The sequence below is a fragment of the Trichosurus vulpecula genome, chromosome 4, assembly GCF_011100635.1.
Source record: "Trichosurus vulpecula isolate mTriVul1 chromosome 4, mTriVul1.pri, whole genome shotgun sequence".
In the NCBI taxonomy this organism is placed as follows: domain Eukaryota; kingdom Metazoa; phylum Chordata; class Mammalia; order Diprotodontia; family Phalangeridae; genus Trichosurus; species Trichosurus vulpecula.
In genome coordinates, this window is record NC_050576.1 from 282244659 (window position 1) to 282269917 (window position 25259).

A 25259-nucleotide genomic window follows, 5' to 3' on the forward strand; every position below is an offset into this window, starting at 1 on the left:
GTGACCTTGTTCAAGTCCTCACTCCTCTTTGGATCCCTCCCCTCCGTGTTGTTGCTGTTGAGTTGTTTCAGTCACGTCTGACTCTCTGTTTCCCCATTTGGGGTTTTCTTGGCAGGGATACTGGAGCATTTTACCGTTTCCTTCTCCAGCTCACTTTGTAGATGAGGAAACTGAGGCAAACAGGGTTAAATGACTTCCCCAGGGTCACCCAGCTAGTAAGTGTCTGAGGCTGTATTTGAACTCAGGTCTAGCCTGACTCCTGGGCCGGTGGATCCATTGTGCCACCTAACTGCCCTCCTCTCTCAAAGTCTAAAGGAGAGAGGATAGTAACATCACCTGCCTCACAGGGCTATTGTAAGGAAAGCACTAAACCTGAAAATGCTTTAGTGAAAAGCGGGTTTGATGAGTTGTCTTCTAGTGAGCTCCTTAGAGCACGGGCTTATTGTTGTCTGATGTGTGCCAGCTTTGCCAGCACTTACTTCCCTGGGTGACTTGACTCTTTTGGGGCAGAGACTACTCAAGAAAGCCTGAAGTGACCCAGGGAGAAACCTTGGTGCTTGATTTTCTCCTCCCTTCCCCCAGGAGACAGGACCAGAACTTGTCTAGGCTATTTGCAGAAGGAGCAATAATATTTCATGAGATAACAGGATTTTAAAATGGAGGAGATTTAAGAGAGTATCTGGGTGTAGTCTGATAGACCCTAAAGATTCAGTTCAACACCCCTAATTTACAGGTTAGTTTACTGAGGCACAGCGAGGTTAAGTTTCTTGCCTCAGATCACGTAGCGGGAGGTGGCAAACCTTGAATCCAAACCCAGGATTCGTTCCCATACAGATTTTCCTCTGCCTACCTGGGGCCCTGCTACTGGGCCTAAGTACTAATGAAGAGAGAGCCATCCGGAGGTTCTCACATCTATTTCTCTGCCTCGAGGCAGAAATTCTCTCCCCTTAATCCCCAGCAGGTTGGAGTAAGGGATAGATGGAGGAAAGGGGTAGATAGAAATGGGAGGAGGGGGAGAGATTCTTCTTCCCTGATCGAGGTGCTCTCCTGATCTTGTACTTGAGCTCTGATTTTCCGGTTTCTTGCAAGAAGTCCAAACTACTTTTTAGATCAGATTAGTTTCCCCTAACCCTTGAGAGGGAGAGTGGCCAGAGAGGCAAACTTCCTCCTTCCCTTTATACAGGGTGGTTATCTGAGGCCCGAGGAGACTGGCCTCCACATGAGTTGGGAGGTAGACCAGGAACTGGAAACTTGTTGTCCTAGAATAGAATCATTCTATTCCCTATCCAGGGATGTGGTGGAAGTCTCTTTCTTTAGACTCTTAAAACAGGAAGGAACTCTGTCCATGTGGAATTAGGGGAAGGACCGTTAACTAAGAAGTACGATGACAGATGGGATTAAAAAAACTCAAAGTATCACAGATTTAGACCTGGGAGGGAGCTTGGAGATCATTTTATTAAACCCCCTCAGGAAACTGTCGTGCTGGTGAGCGACTCTTATTGCACAGAGGATGGGATGAGGGGCAGTGGACCTCTGCTCTGTGGCTTGAGGAAGCCTGGTTTGGCTGAAGCTGAGGGCATTAGGAGTTAAGATTTGAGAGGTGGGCCCCAGCCGGATCTTGAAGGGCCTTAGGTGCTCAGTATAGTGCCTGGCATAAATGTTTATTGACTGACTGGCTGAGTTTAGACTCTGGTTGATCACTTTTATCTCTGGGAATCCTGGACTTTGAGTATAAGAGGTGAGTCTGACCTGACCAAGATTTATCTTTTCGTCCCCGAGCTCAGCTTCCCTTCCTTGTAAACAACTTGAGCTTCTCTGAGGCCCTCCTGGGAAACCTGGGTCTGCCCTGTTAATGCTGCATCTGAAGTCAGGAGGAACTTAGTTAAACTCTCAACCTAGTCACTCACTAACCGTGTGGCAATGGCTAAGTCACTTCGCCTCTGTCGGCTTGTTTTTTCATTTGTAAAATGGAGGATCCAGTAGCACCCACCTCCCAGGGTGTTGTGAGGATCCAAAGAAATAATATTTAGAAAGCAGTCTGCAAACCTTAAGGTGCTAAGGATGATGACGATGATGTACTCAGTCCGACATGCTTTCTGGTGGTAGAGTACATGTAGAGAACGTTTGCTTGCAGAGCTCATGCTGTCTTTTTTCTCTGTCCTTGTCCACAGCCCATTAAGACTGAGAGTGCACCGAAGAATGTAGTAGATACGGTGAGTGATGGCAGTGCCGGCTGGGAGGAACTGGGGAGGGAATTCTGGGTAGCAAGAATTCACTGAGCCAAATCGTGTGTCTGAGTAGGTGTGTTTGGGTTGCAGTATATTTTTAGAGCATCTTTGGCCTGGGTTCCTTGGGGACTTGGGGGAATGTAGCCATGATGTGGGTGATGTTTGGTGTTGGGCATCTGACCATTCCAAGTAAAGTCCGAAATGTGTAGCAGGAGAGAGAGTCAGGTTAAGAGATGGGGCGGGGGCAGGGAGATGGAGGTCCTGTGGGGAGCATCATGCTGCAAGCAAGTGGTTAATCAGAAGCTTTCTTTATGAAATATGCAGAGGGTGAGAAAGCCAGTAGATCTTTTCAAAACATTTTATACTTAGTAATGAGACATCTCCTCAGTGCTGCACCAAAAAAGGAAGGAAAGAAGCTGGCTGATGCTGCAGCAAGAAGGATTGAGGGAAGTAGCAGGAGACATTTCTTGATGTTAAAGGACTGTGGATGGACACTGAAATTGATGACAGAAGGCATCTTTCCTAGGGAGACCCAGGAGGGTCTGACATCTGTCTGGAGTGGTGAGAGAGGCAGGCAGTTAGGTAGCTAGAGTACTGGACATGGAGTCGGGAAGACTTGAGTTTGAGTCCAACCTTAAGCACTTACTAGCAATGTGACCCTGCACAAGTCACTTAATCTCACTTTGCCTGTAAAATAAGTCTAACAATAGCCCCTCCTTCACAGATCAGTCGGGAGAACTACATGAGATAACCCATGTCAACAGCTTTGCAAACTTCAAAGGGCAAGATAAATGTTAGCAGCTATGTAACTGTTAGCTGTTATTACTATGGTCACTAAAAGCCTCGCCAGGTTTCTGAAGGGCATTGGTTGGATCTGTGATCATCACAGGCTAGCAAACAAAACTTTGATTTCCCTTCATCTTTTTTCTCTGACTTCCTGTTCTCTTTTCTTCCATAGGGGGAAGGAGCCTTCCGAGGTGGAAGCACACCCAAGAGCCTCGAGCAAGAAGTAAGTTTTGAGGATGGACTTCAAGTATGAGAGCAATGTTGGCTGAGACTGGTTGGAGGCAAGATCCAGTGGCAAATGGAATACCAGAATGGGGAGAGTGGGAGGCAAAGGCAGCTCTGAAGCCCAGATCTGTTGTGTTTGATTTTAAAAGGGGCTCACTCTTTACCTGTCCAGAAGGTGTGGGTTATAGGATGTGCCCTTCTAGCTCAAAATCCTCAGGTACTCTGTTTACAAACTGTACCCCTACAGGGTAGGGGGGAAAGGAAGGAGTACCATCTAGAATAATGAGCTCCTCCTCACTTACACAGAGACCAGTCTGAAAGGAAATGGGCCTATATTGCCGCAGAAGGGACTTGAGTCTAGATAAGGAAGAACTTCCTGACTCTTGGGGTCATAAGATACAGGGATGGGTCACCAAAGGAAGTGGTGGAGTCTGTCTTTGTGAGGAAGGGGAAGGTGGCAGCAGTCTCTGTCTTATGTGATATGGGGAGGGGATAGCCATTCAATGGGTCCCGTGGAGGCTCGTGGCTTCTTAAGGTTCTTCTGGAGCTGCTTTCGATTTTTTGATGATCATTGGGAACCCTTAAAGAAAAACAGACCTAGAGAATAGGTAGAATGGGACTGTCTTGGGCCTTGCTGAGGGACAGAGACTGTCTTTTCTTCACCCCGGAGGGACAGAACCATAGAGATGGGCTCTCTCTTGCAATGACCTGTCTTTCTTCTTGTCTCTCCACCACCACCACCCCTCCCCATCCCCAGAGGATCAGGGAGTGGTTTTGGCAGTTGGTACAGGGGAATTGTTAATGGCACGAGGCTCTATCATCTGACAGATGCCTGACTTGCTGGGAGGAGGGCTAAAGGCGGGGGCTGGAGGATGTAGAGGCAGCTCAAGCTTTGCTTCATGTTTTGCTTCTCCCCATGGGGCTTTGGAAAGGCCCTGGAGACCAGTTCTCAATTCCATGAAGGAAGAAGCATTACAAACAAACTGGATCAAGCCTCAGGCTTGGGGTATCATGCATGCTGCTGAAGTGGGTGAGGAAGACTCTGGCTAAGGTAACCCTTGCTTCCTGGGGCTGGTTGAACTTAGGGTTCAAAGATGCCCATTGAAAGTAGCATTGGGAATAGGAGGTATGATTTTGTGGGGTTTACGGAAGCAGGTTTGGGGGACCAGAGCCTCCCTCTGGTTCTTGAGGTAACTCCTATGTGGTACTAATATCCTCTGATCCAAAGAGTTCTTCTTAGCCCCACAAGATCTATTCTCTGGACTTACCAACAATGGCTACTGGGAATTAGTTGTTCTCTATCACTTTGGGTCTGACTTTGGCACCCGTAAACTTTTGTGTAAGCCAGATCTTTTCCCTGATGCTTAGGTACTGATGGCTCACAATCCATCAATTATATTCTACATTTTTTGTTTCTTAATTTAGCCATGTTATTTCATTGAGTTGGAAATGGGGAAAAAGCACAGTTAGATGTTAGGAAGAACTTCCTGACATCTAGGGCTTGTGAACCTGGAATGAGTGACCTAGTAGAAGAATTGGAAGGAGGTTATGTTGCACCCTTCTTTGGAGATTTTTTTTTTTGGAAATGAAAACTTGATTGGAGAAGGGGGAGAAAAGCATTTTGCCCAAAGTCAGGGGGAAGGACAAGATTACCTTTTAGCCAAGAGAATCCATGAAGGGGTAAGATAAGTGAGCAGTGGCATATTGCTTTACAAATGGAAAGGTTCTTAGAAGTTATCCCTGTTTATCTCTGAGGTCTCTTCCAACACCATATCTCTGATCTCTGAATTTTACAGATGAAGAAACTACAACCAAAATAAATTAAATGAAATTAGATAGTAAGAAAAATTAATTAGGAAATTAATAGTAAATGGTAGAGTTGGGATTCTAACACATGTTCTCTGACTCTTCCAAATGTATCTCACTTGTGGATTGCATGGCTATCAAATTATATCCTTTCTTGCTAAGGTTAGCGGAGCCATTTAGAAGTTATCATGTTCGTCCCCCTGCCTCTAGGATGCCTCCAGTGGTTTGGGGGGTGAGGCTTTTCTTGTCTCAGGGAAAGGGATATCGTTTGAGTTTCAACCTTGCCTTCTCCCTGAGGCCAAGTCTGTCACTTGGGTTGTGTTCTTATCTCTGGGTGACACCCTCAGAAACACAGAGGCCAGAAAATTGTCTTCCTCCAACGGAGTCAGTGTGGAATGGATTTCTCGGATGCTATGCTGTGTCGCAGTTTGTTTTGGAAAAATCCAAGTTAGTGGAGAGGAAGGAGCGAGGAAAAGGCGTGGCCTGAGGGGGGATGGATGTGGGGAGAGAGAGGGGAGGCCACTGCCCTGCAGATGAGGCACAGAAATGGAGACAGGGTTGCAGAATCCTTAATTTCTTAGCCCTCTTTTAATGACTTAATTTGGGAGCCTCAGATGTTACCTTCTGTACCCTTGTCTTGCTTGGACCCTTCTTTGTGGCTCAATCTCTGGAGATAACTTCTCTAAATCTTAATAGAATCACAGCTCTAGAGCTGGAAGGGACCCCAAAGGCTATCTAGCCCAATTTCTGCTTCTCCCACTTTACAGATGAGAAAACTGAGGCCTAAGGAGTTTAAATAACTTGCCCAAGGTTGTTGGCATTCCGATAGTGTCAAAGGTGGGGTTTGAACCCAGGCAACTCCAGGGCCTGGTGTCTTTGCGGGATACTGCCTTTCCTTTCCAGCTGTTCTGTTTTCCTCATCTTATGAAGGTACTTGGGCAGGAAATGGGATTCCTGATTCCATTCCCAGATTTGTCATTGCCTTGTCATGTTCCCATTAATTCCTTTGCTCCTACTGCCATGCTGCTATTGGGAAAGGGAAGAAAACTACCCAAGGATAAGTGGTAGTGTTCCTGGGGGGTGGGAAGAATCCTAGGCCTGTGGTGAGAGGATCAGGCTTAGAATTTTGACTACTGTTCCCTAACCCTGTGACCCTGGACAAGTAATTCTATCCCTCTAGGCCTCAGTTTCCTCATCTGTAAGGTGACAAAATGATCTCTCTGAATCCTTTAATCTCTTGATCCAGGGATGCTATGACCCTAAGTCCCCAAAGAATTATCCTATGGAAAGAAAGTGAGTAGATGTTTTCCAAGCACAATAAAGAGAGAGCTCAAGAGGAATTGCTTGGAAATGTTGAGGGAGGGATGGAGATAAGATGTTGATTAATGAAAATTTCCTGACAGTTAGAAGTGTGAGATAGTGGGTGTTTCAGGATGATACCGGAGTCTTTTTCCTTGGAGAACTCTTAGCACAGGAGAGAACGTAATTTATCAGTGTAATTAGGAAAGGTCTATTCTGTCTAGAGATTTGCTAATGGAAGGGATGCTTCTAGGAGCATCCTAATAAAGGAGGAACCTGTGTTCTACGACTTAGGAGGAATTTCAAGGTGGCAGTGTATTGTAGTAGAAAGAACACTAGATTTTTGCTTAAATTAGGAGGACCTGGGTTCAAATCCTGATATTGATTCTTACTATGTGTGTAATTTTGGGGCTGTCATGATGTCTGTGGCTTCAGCTTCATCCTCTCTATGGGAGGAAAGCTAGAGGAAAGCATGGTGCAGTCAGTGGATAGATTCTGGACTCAGCTTAGGAAGACCAGGGTTTGAATCCTGTCTTAAACACTAACCGTGTGACTGTAGACAAGTCACTTAATATCTTTGGCCTTAGTTTTTTTTAATATATAAAAAGAAAAGGTTGGACTTAAAGGCCTCTAACAACTTTTCCAGCTTTGAATATGTGATCCTATGACCATGAAGGCCTTTTCTTGGTCTAAAATCCTATGATCTTGAGAATAAAATCATGCCAACAAAGCGTTTCAAAATCTTCAAAGAAAAATTGAAAACTTGTGAGCAGTGGGTTGAACGGTATTTTTAAAGGATCATGGAGTGTATTTGCTATGCCCCTGTTCTTCAGTGGGGTCCTGATTTGGAGGAACCGGTCAGCATTGGCTTTCCCATTTCACATATGGATTAACCCATCTGTGAGCATGAGTTCTTGCATATATTTGTGTTTAGCTGCATGAGATGCTCATTCTTGGGTGCTTTTCCACAAACGTGCCCGAGTATAGGAAGGTACAGGTTAGCATAGTCACTCACTTGGCATCTTCTATAAATCTGCCCGCCATTTTGTAAGTCCATTGGCGTAAGTGCATGGCTTTCGTTTGAAAACTTACGGCTAGGGCCTGCTGGCAGCTTAGGAGGTGGCTGAGTTCTCTTAGCGATCTCCTGGTCACGTAACTGCAACTTAGCTTGGAGACTATGCCCAGAGGCCGAATTCCAGAGCCACTGGATGAAGCCACGGCAGATGCCATCTTGGGTCTGGGCTGAAGGGCAACAACTGCAGCCCCGAAGGCCATGGCTTTCGTTTGAGCTCATGCCTGTATGATTCAAATGAGATTACATATTTAAGGTGCTTAGCACTGTGCTTGGCACATTATAGGCACTATATAAATAAATGTTAGTTACTATTATTTTTTTTCAGCGCCAAGTATCATTGATTCTGTGGTGTACTCATGGCTGTGTGGGAGCAGGGATGTTTTAGAGATGAGGAGTGCTAGAATTCAATAGGGCATTAATTGTTTTGAGGTCCTTTCTAGACTTACTGCACATTATTCCCCTTTACCCCACTATATGTTCCATCCAACTTGACCTTGCCGTTCCTTACACACAACATTCCATTTCCTTTCTCCAGGCTTTTGCCTCAGACTCCCTCCCTCCTGACCCCCACCTTCTATAACAAAGCCTTCCTTTATGCAGCTAGCTGCCAACCCTTCTTCTGCTGAAATGACCTTGTGTCTGCTTTTTATATATTTTTATCTGCTTATTTGTGTACGTGTTGTTTCCTCTTAATAGAATGGAAATTCCTTGAAGGCAGGGGCTGTTTCATTTTTGGCTTTTTTTTTCCTAGCACAGCACATAGTAGGTGCTTAATAAATGCTTGTGAGTTGATTGACTCTTAGACCCCGGCTTCATTCTTCTGTGCTCAGTTTCACATATAAACTCCATCATCATTTCTGGAGCCCCACCCACCCCATCCTTTAATACAAAATTCCTCTATATGAGCCAGAGGGATGGCTGCCTTTATAGTAGTTCTAGCGCATAGGTTTCCAGCAGTAGGTTTGTTCATGCCCGTGTATGTGTGTGCACCCCAGCATATATTTGTTTACCCCACAAATGTACACAATACCCACGCAGTCCGGCTCTTTGCCAACACCCGTCACATGGTGGGAACTGCAGAAAACAGGAAGCTTAGACAGTGAGAGGGCAGCCCAGTGATTCATCAGGGATCCATCTGTCTATGTGTCTGTCTGTCTGCCTGCCTTCTCTGGGTGACTTGGATCACTGTCCTGGGCTCCTGGTTGGAGCAGTTTCTCTCCCTCCTTCCCTCCCTCCTCCTCCCCCACTGTTGCCCCCTCTCCCCTTTCTCTCTCCCTCCTCTCCACCCCCCCTCCCCCATCATTGCAGCCTCCTCAGGGTCCTCAACCTATCAAAAGGATTTTGGCTGCAGTCTTATCACCCCTGGAGGTCACTTGGCCCCGACTCTGTTTGGGCCAGGTTTTTATTTATCTTGCTTGGCTTTTTTTTTGGGGTGGGGAGTCTGAGGAATGTGGTGTGTTGTAATGTCCGGAAGAGGGAGGTGAAGAAAACAGGAGCCAGGTCTCCTGCCTAACCCTCACCCTTGCTCCTTCAGTAGCCCCTTCTTCCCCTTCTCATCACTGCCTCCCATCCCCCTCTCCTTCCCATTCATTATACTGTCTTCTTCTAATGCACCAGTCCTGGTACCCATTATCTGGGACTCTGTCCACCCCTGTGGCCACAGCCACAGCCACGGTCAACAGCTGTTCAAAGCATCTGCTGCGGCTCAGCCCAGAAGTGGCTTCGGATCAGCAACAGATAAAAACCACTTTGCTCTGTGGATCGGGGACAGCCCCAGAGGCCCCGTGCCCAGCTGGGGGCATGGGAAGTTTCAGTAGTTCCTCATCAGGGACCACAAAGAAGGAGATGGATGAGGTGCTGGGTTTCTGTGTTCCCCTGAATGAGTGGGAGGGACAGGGAGATGCTGAGGGTGGGGGCAGTAGGAGGGTGGTGGTGGTTTTGGAAACTCTTGCTTTGGTTTGGGGCTTGGAAACCCAACCCAAACCCTCCCTCGTCCCTCCTCCTGGCTGGCCCCATGCAAGTCCCAATCCTCAAGACCAGAGAGGTTGTGTATACAAAGAAACTTTCCATTCTGACAGCTCAGCTTGGCTGTTTCCTCCTCCTCCTCCTCCTCCTGCCGAGGCGGCTGCTGCTGCTGCTTGCTGCTGCACTTTCTCTGGTGCCAACAAAGTCCTGGAGGCAACAGCCCTTTTAGCTCCCTCCCCACCCTCCTTCCTGAGGGCTGGAGTCCTGGAAAGGAGAGTCTCTGTTCTCCAGAGACACGAGCGAGTATCTCGGCTGAGGTGGGGGCGGCCCATTTCTCAGGCAGGCTCTCTGGGGAGGGCCCTAGGTATGCTGGCCAGGAATGGAAACCTGACTGTCATCAACTTCTTAGGTGATTGGGGTAAGTCCCTTTATCCCTCTCTGTGCCTCAACTTCCCCTTTAAACATCGGAGAGTTTCCTTCTCTTGCCTCGTTGGATCATGTGTGAAGGAGGATTTGAAGGGAGTGCTTTGGAAGTAGGTAGGTTTATATTGAAAGTAGGAAAAGGCTTTGGGGATTTGCCTCCACCAATTTCTGTTTGCTTTTCAAGGAGAAGAGGAGCCAAAGTTGGGGTTCCCTCAATAGGATTCTGGTCCTTAAGCACGTTCCTCTGAGGAACTGGAGGTGGGTGGGACTCCTCAGGAGTAAGAGATGGTATATGTAGCTGAGGAGGGACAGGGCCCAGGATGGGGTTAGACATCAGAAGCTTCGACAAGCTGAAGGGAAAGGACAAGGGCAGCATCTTGAATGTAGGTTTAGAAAGGACCAATCTGTCTATCGATCGTCAGGCGAAGAACACCCAGACTCAGGGGTAGAGAAAATATGAATGGGGTGCTCTGGAAGAAGATTCCTAAAACAGAGTAAGGAACCAAAGGGCGTTTGTACTGAGATGGAGGGTCAGACACCAGTGGGTCATGGAACAGCTGCTAGCTTTGAAGGAATCAAGCTGTGTTTTGCCATTTTCCTTCTCTAGCTCATTTTACAGATGAAGAAACTGAGGGAAACAGGGTGAAGTGACTTGACCAGGGTCACATAGTTAGGAAGTGTCTGAGGCCAGTTTTGAACTGGGGAAGAGTCTTCCTGACTCCAGACCCAGTACTCTATGCACTGCACCACCTAGTTACTCCAGGAGTTAGGGGCATCTGAGTTCAAATCTGGTCTCAGACATTTACTGATTTTGTGACCTTGGGCAAGTAATTTAGCCTCTGCCTGCCTCAGTATTCTCAACTGTAAAATGGGGATAGTAATAGCACCTTCCAACTGATAATCTTAACTCCCAGGGTCATTGTGAAAATCAAATGAAATAATATTTGTAAAGTGCTGAGTACCTCACCTGGCACACAGTAGGCACTTCATAAATGCTTATTTCTTCTTATAATGGGATCTGCATTCATCCACAATTACTTTGTTGTGGGCTGGGAAGCTTAATGCCACAGGTTCCTTTGAATGAGTATGAGTTGTGGCCTTGGGGAGGAAGCACTGAGGTCACAAATCTTTATAGACCCTCATTCCTTTGTCTCCTCCCTGTTAGTTTAGTATAGAGAAGGAGTCATGGGTTTGAGTCCTGGTACTTACGAGTTCTGTGACCTTAGGCACCTCCTCCTGACTCAGTGGGGTGGCAGCAGAATCTATACTGGACCCTTTTAATGGTAATTTTGATAAAGGCATAGGTGACATGTTTATCAAATTTACATATTCATCTGTAAGAAGGAGCCAATGCGATTAGCACTACCTACCTTATAGTAAATCCTGTCACATTATCGAAATGAGTTATTATGTTTTTTGTCATTTATTATGTTATTATTATGCTTTTTATTCATATTTGGAGAATATTTGGCATCTTAAAACTATAAAGTTATGATCTTGGGCAGGGAGCCTCTGGCTTTAGGTAGATTTGAACTCAGAACTGTTAACTAGCAAGCCCTTTTTTTTTTTTGAAGGGGGAAGGCAGGGCAATTGGGATTGAGCGCCTTGCCCAAGGTCACACAGCTAGTAAGTGTGTCAAGTGTCTGAGGTCGGATTTGAACTCAGGTCCTCCTGACTCCAGGGCGGGCACTCTACTTACTGCACCACTTAGCCGCCCCAGCAACCCCATTTCTATAAAGTTCTAGAGAAAAATCTCCATGATTCCTCCTCACCCACCACTTATGCAAATTATGTGTTCACTAAGTCTCTTGGTCATGACGTTTTTTCTTATATTGAACTGACTTTCTGCTCCATTTCCTGTAATCTTTGCTGTTGTAAGGGACTGAGGCCCCTTCAAACTCAGCTTGGCTGACCTGATCGCATGTAGGAGGCTCTGGGGACTTTTGATCCTAAGAGAATTCTTTTACCAAATTGAAATTGCCTCATGCTAAAGGGGGCTGGGATTTGGTGGTCTGGGAAAGCTGGGTTGCACAGAAGCCCTCAGACTAATATGAATACATGAATGGGAGCAGACGCCTTTGGGGAATCTGTGTTGGGAAAGGGGTGTGTGAGCCACACACCTCCGTGCTCACTGTTGGAGGGGATGCCAACCTTAAATTGGGAACTGAGTGTCTTGGACTGGGGATTTTGTGAGCTCTGATTCTGCAGTGGTCCATGGAGTGTCACAGGGGTATGAGGGCTTTCAGGGGTAGGGCTTTTCCCCCAGAGTTGAAAGGGGAATAATTACTCTGGGTGGCTCTTATAGAATATATGTTTCTTAAGGGCTGGGGCTCTCATCTTTGTCTTTGAACTTGGCCCATGGCGGGAGCTAAGTAAAAGTGTATTGAGTGATTGGTTGTTTGCCCTGTTCATCATATTTCACAATCCAGGATATTTGGGCACAGGTGGGCTGAGGTGCTGAACTTAGGCTAGGTTCCCCAAAATTAGCACCCAAAGATGGTTCTGGAATTGAGTGCAGGAAGGAGTGAGGGAGGAAGAGGAGGTATTTGGGAGGGACAGGCAACAGATAAGGAGACATTTTGGGAATCTTACAGAAGCACCCCTTGCTGCTTGGTTCACATATTATACATCCATCCGTATGCTTTTTAGGGTTCACATATTACATATCCATCTGTATGCTTTTTAGGGTTCACATCTTAAACATCGATCTATATGCTTTTTAGGGTTACAGGCTTAAGGAAATGAAAGCTTGTTTTTATGAGCCTCAGTTTCCCCACATGTGAAATATCTAAGGTCCCTTCCAGCTCTAAATTTATGATTCGTTGTTCCTCAACAGGCAGCCATCCAGCCTCTCTTTACCCACACTCGTGCGCGCGCACACACGTACGTATGTACGTACAGTGACAGGGGGCTTGTTACCTCTCACAGTGGCCCATTTTACTATCAGACAGCACTGTAGTGTTGAACTGGAAATTTCTAGAGAAATGTGAGCTAGGTTTTAATGTAATTATATATATTCAGAGTGGGTTGAATGACTGAACTCAAAGATTAGTTTCTAATGCTCAAATGCCAACTTTGAGGGAGGTCCCTAGTGGTGTGGCAACAGAATCTGTACTGGACCCTTTTACCAGTAATTTTGATAAAGGCACAGGTGACATGTTTATCAAATTTACATTTGACTCGAGGCTGGGAGGGAGACTCTGTGGATGACAGTGTCAGGATCCAAAGAGGACTCCAAAGGCTCCATATATGGCTATGTATTTGCTATATGTATGTTATGCTAGGTGCCTTACAAATACTATTTAAGTCGATCCCAGAAAGGTAGGCATTGTTACTATTACCCACATTTTATAGTTGAGAGAACTGAGGCACAGAGAAGTTAAGTGACTTGCCCAGAGTCACACAGCTTACTTAGTAAGTATCTGAGGCTAGATTTGAACACAGATTTTCCTGACTCAAGGCCCAGCACTCTATCCATTATACCACCGAGCTTTGTTGTGTAAATGTAAAGTCTTATACATTGATTCAAAAAAAATCACAAGTGCAGAACGGGTGGGAGGGGCATTGTTTAGAGAGAACTTTATCTGAAAAAGATCTAGGGGATTGTAAGCTTAATTTGAGTTAGTATGTGTGAGGTAGAAACCAAAAAAGATGATCTTAGATGAGGGGGTGGTCCTGCCTTGTGCTTTGCCTTGGCGAGGCTACATCTGACTGCTAGACAATGGCATCTTAGCATTGGGCATGGTGTATTTCTGGGCCATCTGAAAGCTGGACCAGATTCCATCATCAGCCCTTGGTCTTCCCTTATGGTCAGCTGGATAACTTGGTTTTGCTTTTCTTTCTTGTTTTCTAGGGCTCCACTAAAATCACCAAGAGCCCCCAGCTCCGGCCCCAGACTGTCAGGTATGCTGATCCCAGGAAAACTGGGAAAGGAGTTTTGTGGGAGGGTGGTTGAGGCTGGGGCCATGGACTCGTCACTTATGTCTTGATTCTGGGGCTCAACCTCCTATTACACAGAGGCCAGGAGACCAAGGATGGAATGATGATAATTGCCTGAAAATGATCAGTGAAAGGGATTTAATTGAGGTGTCCAAAAGGAGCCCTCTGTTATCCAGGTTTTTCTGCTGCCAGGATGGGGATCCACCTTGGGAGGCTATGTACGACCTCTATGTCTTTGGAGAACCTTAATCACAGGAGAGAAGCTCAGAAGGCTGGACAGAGGGATGGACAAAATCCCTTGTCTTTTTCTATTAGGTTCATTAAGCTTGTTCTCCTTTTTCTGCTCCTATATATCTTGGCTATCAGCTTCTCTGTCCATAGCTCTCATCAGTTTGTCCCCTTTATATCAATACTACTGATACTAGGACACTCCTGAGTGTGAAGGCAGTGACAGAATGAGCTAGTTCTTAGCCTTGTTTGAAATCGGAGTCCTGGAGAAGGGTTGGGACTTGACTAAAGACTCATGGTAAGCTTGATCTCAGGACTCCTTGTTTTCCACCCGAAATCAACAAACCTCTTTGAACTCTCCATGGACAGATAGAGACAGAGAGATAGGAGAGAGAGAGACAGACAGAGAGACAGAGAGAGGGAGACAGAGAGAAACAGAGACAGAGAGAAAGACAGAGATAGAGAGAGACAGACAGAGAGATGGAGACAGAGACAGAGAGACAGGGAGACAGACAGAGGCAGAGAGAGAAACCTAGAGACACAGAGACAGAGATGGAAAGACAAGAGAGAAGAGAGGCAGAGAGAAGAGAGATAGAGACTGAGGGAGGAGGGAGGGAGGTGAAAGAGAAAGAGAGAGAGAGAGAGGGGGAGAGCAATATTCATTCATTCATTTATTTGTCAAGACCTCTGTGGGGTGGGGGAAATACAAGGATAAATAAGTGACTTCCTAGGTCTCTATTATCAAAGATTTTACAGTCAAGTGGAAGAGCTCAGAGTAATTAGCATTTATATAGTGCTTTAAGATTTGCAATGTTATCTCATTTGATAGTTTGATTCTCAGAACAACCCTATTAGGTAGGTGCTGTTATCTCCATTTTACAGATGAGGGAACTGAAGCAGAGAGAACTTACTCAGTATTACACAGTAAGTATCTGAGGTAGGATTTGAATTCAGGTCTTCATGACTCCAAGTTATGAAGTCAACACTCCATCTAGCTGTCTCAAAATCTAACCATATCTCATCCTTTTCCTTCTGGCAAAACCTGGGAGGTGCCAAGAACATTGGGAGAAAAAAAAATTCTACCTAAGTTATCCAGGTATCTCATCATCTTACCTGGAAGAGTGCCTGAGGTTTGGGGGGGGGGGGGCAGGTCCAGTGAGTGTCTGCTGTATACAAACCAATTCTCCAAGGGCAGTCATCTACCATCCACCTTTGTGCCCCTTCCTCTACCCTCCCCTTTCCTCATGGGCAGAAAGAGGGGAGCTTTCTGCTAATCTACTGCATCCACTTCCCAGAGGCCCTCTTCAGAGCTGAGAGAGTCAGTTTCAGGTGGGTGGGAAAAGCATTACTTAGAAAATCATGGCACATCTAAGTCAGCTAAGCATTGTCAGCTAGAAGGAGGAAATGAATGAATTGGTATTCTTTGATCTTTAAGCATGCTTCTGGAACCTTGATCCAGGAGACCCACAACAGGTCTTCTGGTACCTGATTTAAGCAACAGGATCTACAAAACCATCCCTGGGTTAGGAAGAGATAGGTCTCAATGGAGAAGGCATAACAAGGAGGCAGTGTTCCACAATGATTAGATTGGTGGGCTCAAGAACCAGCAGAATGTGGATTCATATCCCTCCTTTGATACTTCCTAGCTGTGTGGTCATTGGCAAATTACTTCTTCTCTCTCAGCTTCAGTTTTTAGATCTGTGAAAGGAAGGTAATAAGAGCCGCCACATCATAGAGTTGCTGCAAGGATCAAATAAAAAAAATATAAGTAAAGTCTTTGTAAACTTTCAATCAATATATAACTAATGATGATGATGGTGATGATGATGGTGGTGATGATGGTGGTTATGGTGATGATGATGGTGGTGAGGATGATGATGGTAGTTTTAATGATGGTGGTGGTGATGATGATGATGGTGATGATTAGAGGGAATCATGAGTTCTGGTGAAATTTGCCTCAACCTTCAGGAAATGCTCTTGAAAGGGCCAAGAACAGAGATGAAAGTCGAAGAATACCCAAACTGTACTCCCTGGGGTCTCTCTACAACAGCCCTTTTCTCACACCCTCTCTGACCCTATTCTTGTCCCAGGGAAAGACTTCTCTCCTTAATTTCCAGCTTCCAGTTGGAGAGCTCTGCTCAGTTGGACATGGGCCAGAGGCTTTAGAGGCATAGAATGTAAGCTCCAGGAGGGCAGGGACCATTTGTTTCCTTCTCTTTGTATCTCTGGTGCCTAGGCCAGTGCCTCGAATACAGTAGGTGCTTAAATACTTGATTGGTTGGACGATTGATTATCAGAACAGTAGCACATTCTGGAACTTTTAGGAGCCTCACAAAGGCTGAAAACTCCTAAATTCTTCCACCTGCTTGGTGGGTGCTCACCTTTATCTTGCTGAGGGCAGGGAGCCTGAGTGTGAACATTGCTATTTCTATAGTGTTGTGACATTTCATAGATGGAGAAATGAAACTCTGGGTGATTGGGACTCGGGCAGGAGGTGGGAGTGGGCTGGGTTGGAATCTGGGGGTAAAAAGGGGTTGGAACTTGGAATTACACCCAGGAGCCCTAGTTATCATGCCAGCACTCTCCCCTCTATTTGTACTTTCCCTTTACGCTCTAATGGAATCTCTCAGCCCTAACTCAAGAGGAGGAAGGGGAGGAACCTCACGATGCAGAATGTGACCTCCCAGCTTCACTGCCCCTGACTCTGGGCACTGCCATTGGTGGTTGAGGGCTAAACCTCCCAGGTCAGCTACCGTCTTATCTGGTAGTACAGAGGTGCTGTGGCTGTCTGCCATGTGAGAGGCCCCTTTCCTCCCTCCTGCTTCCAATGGGCTCAGACTCAGCTCCCTCTCATTCTTACTGTCCTTAGGAATAAGGCATCTGGCTGCCAAGAAGCAGCCTCAGTGAGGTGAGGGGGGCAGGGGCATGCAAAAACAATGGGCTGGAGGCTGCCGAGAGGAGAGGTGGAATGTAAGCTGTTGTCTGGCTCACCTGGGGCCCAGGTGAGGGGTGTCGCTCATCCTTCCACGAAAAGGACTCTCCTCCATTGCAGGCAGTGTGGGTGGGTACCTGGGGGGTGGGGAGAGGGCAACAGGAAGCAAAATTTCAAGAGGTGCCTGGAGCTCCTATAGCCCCTCTCCAACACTGACCTTTTTTGAGTCCTTTCCTTATCTAACCTTGCATGCCCCACCCAAGCTCCCTCAGGCCTTCTCTCTGACAGCAAAGAGCGCTGATCTCAGTGCCTTGAGAGAGAGAGAGAGAGAGAGAGAGAGAGAGAGAGAGAGAGGCAGAGAGAGAGAGAATGGAAGAGAGAGAGAGAGAGAGAGAGAGAGAAAGTACTCTATACTTGGGTCCCTGGCCAATTCTAGCCCTGCCATTGACCTCAGGAGCTCCCAGGGGGTAGAAGCCAGGACCAAGGATCCGATGACAAGCCTAAAATTTGCCTGTTGTGCAGAAATCTGTTTAGTTCTTGTCTTTCTCCTTAGTGTCCTTACCGCCACATCCTAGCCCTCTCTCTCACTGTCCCCTCCAGCCCTTCTACCTCTCCTGTTCCAGGCCTTGTGTCTTTCTACCAAACCATCTAATTTCTCTCCCATTTCAGGTCCCCTCCAGTCTCTGACCCTCTCCCCACAATATCTTCCCTCCCCCAAGCTCTGCTGTGTCACATAATGTTAGTCAATCCTGGAAGAACTCTAGGTAAGGCCCTGTCTTGACATGTCCACCTGGGCCTGTAGTGCTCTTGAGTTGTTTGACCAAAGTGGGGAGGAGATACATACTGTAGCTGAAAGGCATTTGGGTGTCTTGGGCCCTGAGCTTTGACCTTTGCCTTCCCCCCTCCCTTCCTTGTCTTCTCAGGAATATGAGCATCAGCCAGACCATGGAGGACAGCTGTGAATTGGATCTAGTGTACGTGACGGAGAGGATCATTTCCGTCTCTTTCCCCAGCACCACTGATGAGGAGAACTTCCGAAACAACATCCGGGAGGTGGCCCAAATGCTCAAGTCCAAGCACGGGGGCAATTACCTGGTGAGGGGAAGGAGATCTCATCCACACCTTTATTTGTCCATTGGATTCTGCCTGATTTTAATTTTGACTCTCTCTAAAGCTGGCGCCTTCTCTGCCTGCTTGTTGCTTTGCCCTTCTACCTTTATATACTTTCTATTCTATACTATACTCCCTTTACTTTGCCCTTCTGCTTTCTATAACTCCTGAGATTGACATCAGCTACCTTGTTAACTCCCCAAAGTTTAGAATCAGTTATTAAGAGCCAGTCTGGAGGATGGGGACAAGAATGGTGAATTGTGAATGGTCATGTGGAACATTTGAGTGAACTGGGGAGATTTAGCTGGGAGAGGTCTTGGGGGGCTGGGAACAGGACCTGATTGCTGGCTTCAAGGATGAAGGGTGAACTTTAACGAGGAAGTGTGGCTGAGTGGAAAGAGCAATGAATTTTAGAGTCAGGAGACCTAGGTTTGAGTCTAGTTCTAGCACTTAGCTGTGGGTCTGGGGCAAGCTTCAGTTTCCTCATCTGTGGCATAGGGATAAAAACACTTGCACTGAACCTGCAGGGTAGTTGTGAGGAAAACATCTTCTATCAATGTGAATTACTCCCATAGGACTTTTTCTTTGTGGCTCCAGAGAGAAGGACCAATGTTTGTAAATTTCAGAAAGGTAGATTTCAGCTCAGTTTAATGAAGTCCTGCCTAAAGATTAGAGTCATCCCAGAATGAAGTGGGTTACCTTGTAAAATGGTGAGCTTCCTGTCACTACAAGTATGGAAGTAAAAGTTGGATGACCAGACTTCCTGCCATTATAGATGATGTGGAAGGAATTCCAGCCACAAGTAGGAGGTTCAACTAGATGAAGTCCTTTCCAGCTGGGAGAGCCCATGATTCTGCTTGGTCCTCAGCCCTTCCATTTGTCCACCTGTCTTTCTGACCTATCTATAATGTCACCAGCCTTGTGTTCTCTGGCCCGTTCCTGGGCAGAAGCAACACTGGCCCTGGAGATGGAGGTCCTAGGTTCAAACATCACCTGACACATCCTGTGTGACCTTGGGAAAGTCATTTAACCTTATATTTTGTGCACATGTATAACCTACATCAGATTGCTTACTGTCTCAGGGAGGGAGGAAAGGAGAAAGGGAGAAAGGGAGGGAGATAATTTGGAACTCAACATTTTAAAAAATGAATATTAAATATTGTTTTTTACATGCAATTGGGAAAAATAAAATATTATTTTAAAAATTTGAAAAAAAGAAAGCCATTTAACCTTAGAGCACCTCACTTTCCTCATATGTAAAAAGAGAGGGTTGAACTAAGAGGCCCATGAGGTCCCTCTCACTTCTAAATCTATGATCCTAAGATCCTTCTCACAAAAGCAGAGACTGTAATGGGCTGTCTGTTTCCAGGCTGCTGGAGTCAGCTCCTTGGGATCATCTCATCTGATAGCTAGGTACCCCAGTTGGAGGTGAAGTTAGGAAAACCTGAGTTTGAATCCTGCCTCAGATACTTACTCACTGTGGGACCTTGGGCAAGTCTCTTAACCACTGTCTGCCTCAATTTACTCAGTTGTAAAATGGAGATAAGAAAAGCACCTATTTCACGTGTCATGAGACTCAAATGAGATCATATGTGTTCAGCACTTTGTAGGGCGTAAAGTGCTATGTACTATTGTGGCTGTTATCATTGTTAATGCTGACTGCTTCTGGTAGCTTCTGCATCAAGAGCTGCCCGTGGAGAAGAGGGTCTCATGACTAGGAAAGGAGGCAGGTGATTCTGGGGTCGAGGTCGTGTGTCTGGTGCAGGTCTGTCTTCGTGGGGCTTTTTGTAGGTGTGGTTAGGTGTTGAAGAATTGTGGTTGTACCAAGGTGTGAAAGCAAGCATGTCTTGGAAGTCAAGTTTATGTGCATGGTACTGTCCTTACTTAATGTATGTCTCTGTGCTTGAATGCTTGAATGCAGTCCATACAAGATGTGTGTGTGTGTGTGTGTGCGCGCGCGCGCGCGCGCGCGCGCGCGCGCGCGCACGCGCTCGAGTGTGAGATAGAGAGAGACACACAGACACAGAGAGAGAAACAGAGAGAGAGAAGGAGAAACAGATAGAGACAGAGAGATAGGAGAGAGAGAGACAGACAGAGAGACAGAGAGAGGGAGACAGAGAGAAACAGAGAGACAGAGACAGAGAGAAAGACAGAGATAGAGAGAGACAGACAGAGAGATGGAGACAGAGACAGAGAGACAGGGAGACAGACAGAGGCAGAGAGAGAAACCTAGAGACACAGAGACAGAGATGGAAAGACAAGAGAGAAGAGAGGCAGAGAGAAGAGAGATAGAGACAGAGGGAGGAGGGAGGGAGGTGAAAGAGAAAGAGAGAGAGAGGGGGAGAGAGAGAGAGAGAGAGAGAGAGAGAGTGAGAGAGTGTGTGTGAGAGAGAGAGAGAGAGAGAGAGAGGGAGAGAGGGAGAGAGCTCTAGGCAGTTACACATTTCTGGGCCCTGTGCCTACGTCTGTCTTCCCTAGCAGGGTCAGGGAAGGGCTGGTATTATGGAACAGGAAAGGTGTCACTGAAGGCAATCAGATTGGGGGCCAACAAAAGTGCTGGTGCTTTCCTCCGGCTCTCCCTCTCCAAGCACGTTCCTTTCCCATCTCACCCTCTGTTCCTCTTTCTTCCTGCAGCTTTTCAACCTGTCTGAGCGGAGACATGACATCACGAAGCTCCACTCCAAGGTAAGCCCCAGCCCTGTGCTGCTAGGAGGTGAGCGTACTAGCTGTGCTCAGCTCTGCTCATTTCTTCAGAGGCAGTCAGCAGAGGTGACCATCTGGAAGCCTTTACGCCCACTTTATTCTTGTCTCCTTTGAGGCTGGGGGTGAAGGGGGATGGAGTGCCAAGGCGAGAAAGGCAGGAGTGTGGAGAATTTGAGTCAGGAAGAGGGGAACAGAATCTGGGGGGACGGGCACCTTCTGCCCCTATGTTCACATATGAACTGAGGCCTAAGTCTGAGTCAGGAGAGGGCACCATAGATAACTGGGAAAAATGGACGATGAGACTCAGGCATCCAAGATCTCAGTGCCACAAATAAATCACCAAGTCATCCCTCTTTCCCCCTCCACCTTTAGTGCAAGATAGAAGGAGCCCAGATGTTCCTTCCCCTGGCTATTTTAGGGCCTCATTGTGGGGTTCCAGAGCTTATATTCAAAGACCAAACAAGAAGCCTTATGCTGCAGGAGGTAGGATTTTGGTTAGACTTCAGGAAGTTATACAATAGTTGTGCCCTGCTACAGGTAACGGCTTGGGTTTCCTGTTGCTTTGACCATGACCATTGCTCTCCAAGGCTCTAGCTAGTTTCAGGAGTTCTGGCCTCTCTTACCCTTCAACCCAGGGAACTGATCTGCCTGACCCACCTGTCCTGGTTCCAGAAGACTGGCAGAAGCTGTTCCTTGGCTTTCCCAGGAAGTCGCTAATGCTGGGGTTAAGCACCAGCTCCTGGCACCTTGGTGAGCCTTAGGAAGCAATCTGCAGAGGGATCAATCCTCTCAGATCCCATTCAGTGGTGGGTGCCTTGACCATGCCTTTTGTTCTTCATCTCCTGATTGGATCTCAGGGTGGGCTGCCAAGCAAACCCTCCAGGCACTGAGCATGTATGGGGTGGCAGGGGATTCCTGGAACTGAAGATCCAATAAAAGGGTCCCACATGGGAATACTGAGGTGTGGTGAAGGGAGAAGGCTGGCCAGTCATCTGTGAGACTGGTGGAAACTTTTAGGGAATGAGGAAGTTGGGACTCAGGCTTCCTTAGGCACCTACTTCTAGATCTTGCTTTTCATAGTCTGAAAATTCTTCCTGTAGTCTTCTGTAGAAGCACAGATTTAGAGCTGGCAGAAACCTTAAAGATCATTTAGTTTAACTCGTTTCACAGATGAGGAAACTTTCTAGAGTGAGAAGGTTATTAGCCAAGATCTCACTTACAGTAAGTTTCAGAGGCAGGATTTGAACCCAGGTCTTTTTACATGAAATCCAAGTGTCTTTCTACCTACACAATGCTATTAGAACTGAAAAGGATGAAGAAAATTATCTGGAGCAACCTCTTCATTTAACAGATGAGAAAAATGAGGTCTTGGGTGGTGAATTCTCCCTTCCTTCTTTCTATACCTCTATTCCAGGGAGGCTTCCCTCCCTCCTTTCTTTTCCTCCCTCTCTCTTTCTCTCTCTCCCTCACTCCATCCCTCCGTCCCTCCGTCTCTTCCTTCCTTCCTTCCTTCCTTCCTGCCTTCCTCCCTCCCTCTCTCTCTCTCCTTCCCTCCCCTCCTCTGTTCCTTCTCTCCCTTCCTCCTTCCTTCCCTCTCTCTTTTCTTCTTCCCCTCTTCCTTTCTTTCCCCTTCCTCCTCCCCTCCCTCCCTTTTCTCCTTCTCTTCCCTTCCTCCTTTTCTTCTTTCTTTCCTCTCTTCCTTCCTCCCTTCCTCCTCCCTCCCTCCCTCCTCCCTCTCTCCCTTCCTCATAGTACAATAAAAAGTCTGGGTAGACAGATATAGTAGAGATGCATTACTGATATCAGCTACTGAATGATTTTGGCGAAATATAGAGGGTAAGCTTCTCCCATCAGTCTTGACTTTCCCTAATTTTCCCTAATTTTCCTTTCTTTTCTTCTGCGTATAGGTGCTGGACTTTGGTTGGCCTGACTTACACACTCCTGCCCTGGAGAAGATCTGCAGTGTTTGTAAGGCCATGGACACGTGGCTCAATGCCAACCCCCACAATGTTGTGGTCCTACACAACAAGGTCCGAACCCCCTGGGCTTGTGCACATCCACTTGTGCCTGCGTGTGCCTGTATTGGTGCACTTCTGTCTCTGTTGTCTGTGGGCTCCTGTATCTTGGTGTATACTTGCGTATGGGCTTGGGTGCAGGGGTACTCGTGTGTCTGTCTGTGTCTGGGTGCTCTTCTGTTTTTGTATGTCTGTGTTTCTGTCTGCCTGTGCCTGTGTGGTGTGTCTGAGCCTGTATCTGTGTTTCCCTCTCTGGTGATGCCCATGTGTGTGCCCTACCCACAAGAGAATGCCAGGCTGGTACCCAGTGTATCTGCGTGGGTGGCTCAAAAATTGTGAATCATCAATTCCCTGTTATTTGTTTAAGGTCTGAAGGGCTTTTAGCCCCCTTCCCCTTTCAGCTCCTCCTCTCTTTTCTGCCCACCCAAACCCCTCACCACAAAGGCTCCCTCATTATTTTCCTCAGGAGCCCTGAACTTATCAAGCTGTACTAACAGAGCTAATGTAGAAATTCCCAATTGGGTTAAACTGAGGTGTTTCTGGCCTTGAGAATGAATGCCTTTGTGATTTGGACTCTTTCAGGGAAACCGAGGCAGGACTGGAGTTGTCATCGCTGCTTACATGCACTACAGCAATATTTCCGCCAGGTAAGAGGGACCCCAGGCTACTTATGCCCTAAACTGAGAAAGCAGGAGACAAAGGCAATTTCTTCCCCTGGGACCCACCTGATAATGACGACATAGAAAAGGAGAGATAAAGAAAAAGGCAGGGAAAGGAAGATTTGGATGTGTGGGGTCTGAGAGTCATTTAGTTTTGGATTGGGAGGGTCTCTTAGAGGCCTTTGGGGAGCACAGGTGGGGATGGGGAGACTCCTTGTAGGAGCAGCAGTGGGGTTGGAGATAATGGTGAAGTTAAGCCCACAGGAGGAAGGGGGAAGGGAGGAAAATGACCTAGGCAGTGACTAATGATCTTTAATCTAAAGAAGGGACCTGTTGTGGAAGGGCCTTGGGAAGGTTGTCCTAATTCCTGATCTCCACACAACTGGAGTTCATGGGTAGCCTTCCTTATTGAAGGTTGGATGGCAGGACAGAGGGTTGTGGGAGTGGTCGTGGAAAGAAACCCATAAAGACAGAATTTAAGGTCAAGTGGGTCCTCCAGAGATAGATCATCCTACCTGTCCCCTCTTTTTCTATTCAGGTAAATGGCAAATAAAATGCCAGTGGATAAGTTGTGGTACTTTTTGGGTACTTCCATTCTTACTTGGAAGCAGAGGGATGGGCCTGATGACCTCTGGATAACCTGCCTGCCCTGGGATTCTGATTTTATGGTTCCCAATAAACTTGACCAAACCCTGCTTCTGGAGCAGCTTTGCATTTCTTGAGATGCTATCAGGATCTCTCAGCAAGGCTGGAGAATCTTCTCCCCTCAAGATCCCTTTGCACAGGGAGATGCCATATTTTGCCTGAGGTAGGGGCCGCTCTTACATGGAGGCAGGACAAGATGCTCTCTATGAGAGCCTGCTAGCTAGAGATCATCATGTGGGATAGTGGCATGAGCTGGATTAGGAGACAACCTATGTGACCTTGGGCCTGTTCTCTCACCTGTAAAATGAAGGGATTAGACCCTTGGAGGATCCCTAAGGCCTCTGTAGCCCTGGTGTTCTAGGCTTCAGTCTCTACAATTGTCTCCTCTCATTTCTTGGCTTCTCCCCACAGTGCAGACCAGGCCCTGGATCGATTTGCCATGAAGAGATTCTATGAGGACAAAGTGGTTCCTGTGGGGCAGCCATCCCAGAAGAGGTTGGTTTTGAGCTCACATGTGTTTGCATGTATATGTATGGGCTCCACTGCCCAGTGATGTGGGGCAGAGTGGACTGCCATGCACGTGTATGTATGTATGTATGTATGTATGTGTATGTATGTGCCAAGCCTCCATGTTTGGGCTTCAGCCTGTGGTCTCTGAAGGGACTGGTGCTCATATGATAATAATTCTTCCCTACTCCAATAGCTCTATGGATGATCTCATCCATGTGGGCACTCCCTCTGATGGCACAGATGGCAGTCCCTCTGTGATTTCTTCCTATAAATCCCCCACAAGAAGTTCTCACAGTGCTTGGGGTGGGGGGCATTCCTCTAGATTGCGGGGGGGTCAGCAAACTATGACTCACAGGCCTAGACACAGGACCATAGATTTAGAAGCAGAAAGGACATTGGACACCCAAATCCCATCATTTTACAAATAAATAAATGGTAGAATAGAGATTCAAATATGGGTCCTCTGGCATTAAAACTAATACTTTTCCCCCTGTACCACCTGCTCTCCTATCTCCTGACAGCTGGGTGGCGCTGTGGCTGGAGCGTTGGGCGTAGAGTCAGAAAGAACTGAGTTCAGATCCTGCCTTAGGCACTTACTAGCTGTGTGACCCTAAGCAAGTCACTTAACGTCTGCTTGCCTCAGTTTCCACATCTGTAAAATCGAGATAGTAATAGTGTCCACCTCCCGGGTCATTGTGAGGATGAAATGAG

The 25259-nt window shown here is 46.9% G+C and overlaps 1 protein-coding gene across 11 annotated transcripts in view; it reads left to right on the forward strand.

The window, feature by feature from the left end:
* The window catches only part of TNS1 (tensin 1), a 251546-nt gene that overhangs the window by 107496 nt on the left and 118791 nt on the right, over nt 1-25259 (forward strand). For 10 of the 11 annotated variants that reach the window (XM_036754950.1, XM_036754952.1, XM_036754951.1 and 7 more), the window contains 8 exons: nt 2172-2213; nt 3187-3237; nt 13661-13710; nt 17830-18001; nt 20651-20701; nt 22627-22749; nt 23317-23381; nt 24450-24533. In XM_036754950.1, coding sequence (XP_036610845.1) covers nt 17834-18001; nt 20651-20701; nt 22627-22749; nt 23317-23381; nt 24450-24533 — 491 coding nt within the window. In that variant the 5' untranslated portion in view covers nt 2172-2213; nt 3187-3237; nt 13661-13710; nt 17830-17833. Of the gene's footprint in view, nt 1-2171; nt 2214-3186; nt 3238-4146; nt 4291-13660; nt 13711-17829; nt 18002-20650; nt 20702-22626; nt 22750-23316; nt 23382-24449; nt 24534-25259 lie in introns of those variants that run through there. The other variant, XM_036754957.1, reaches the window with a different exon arrangement.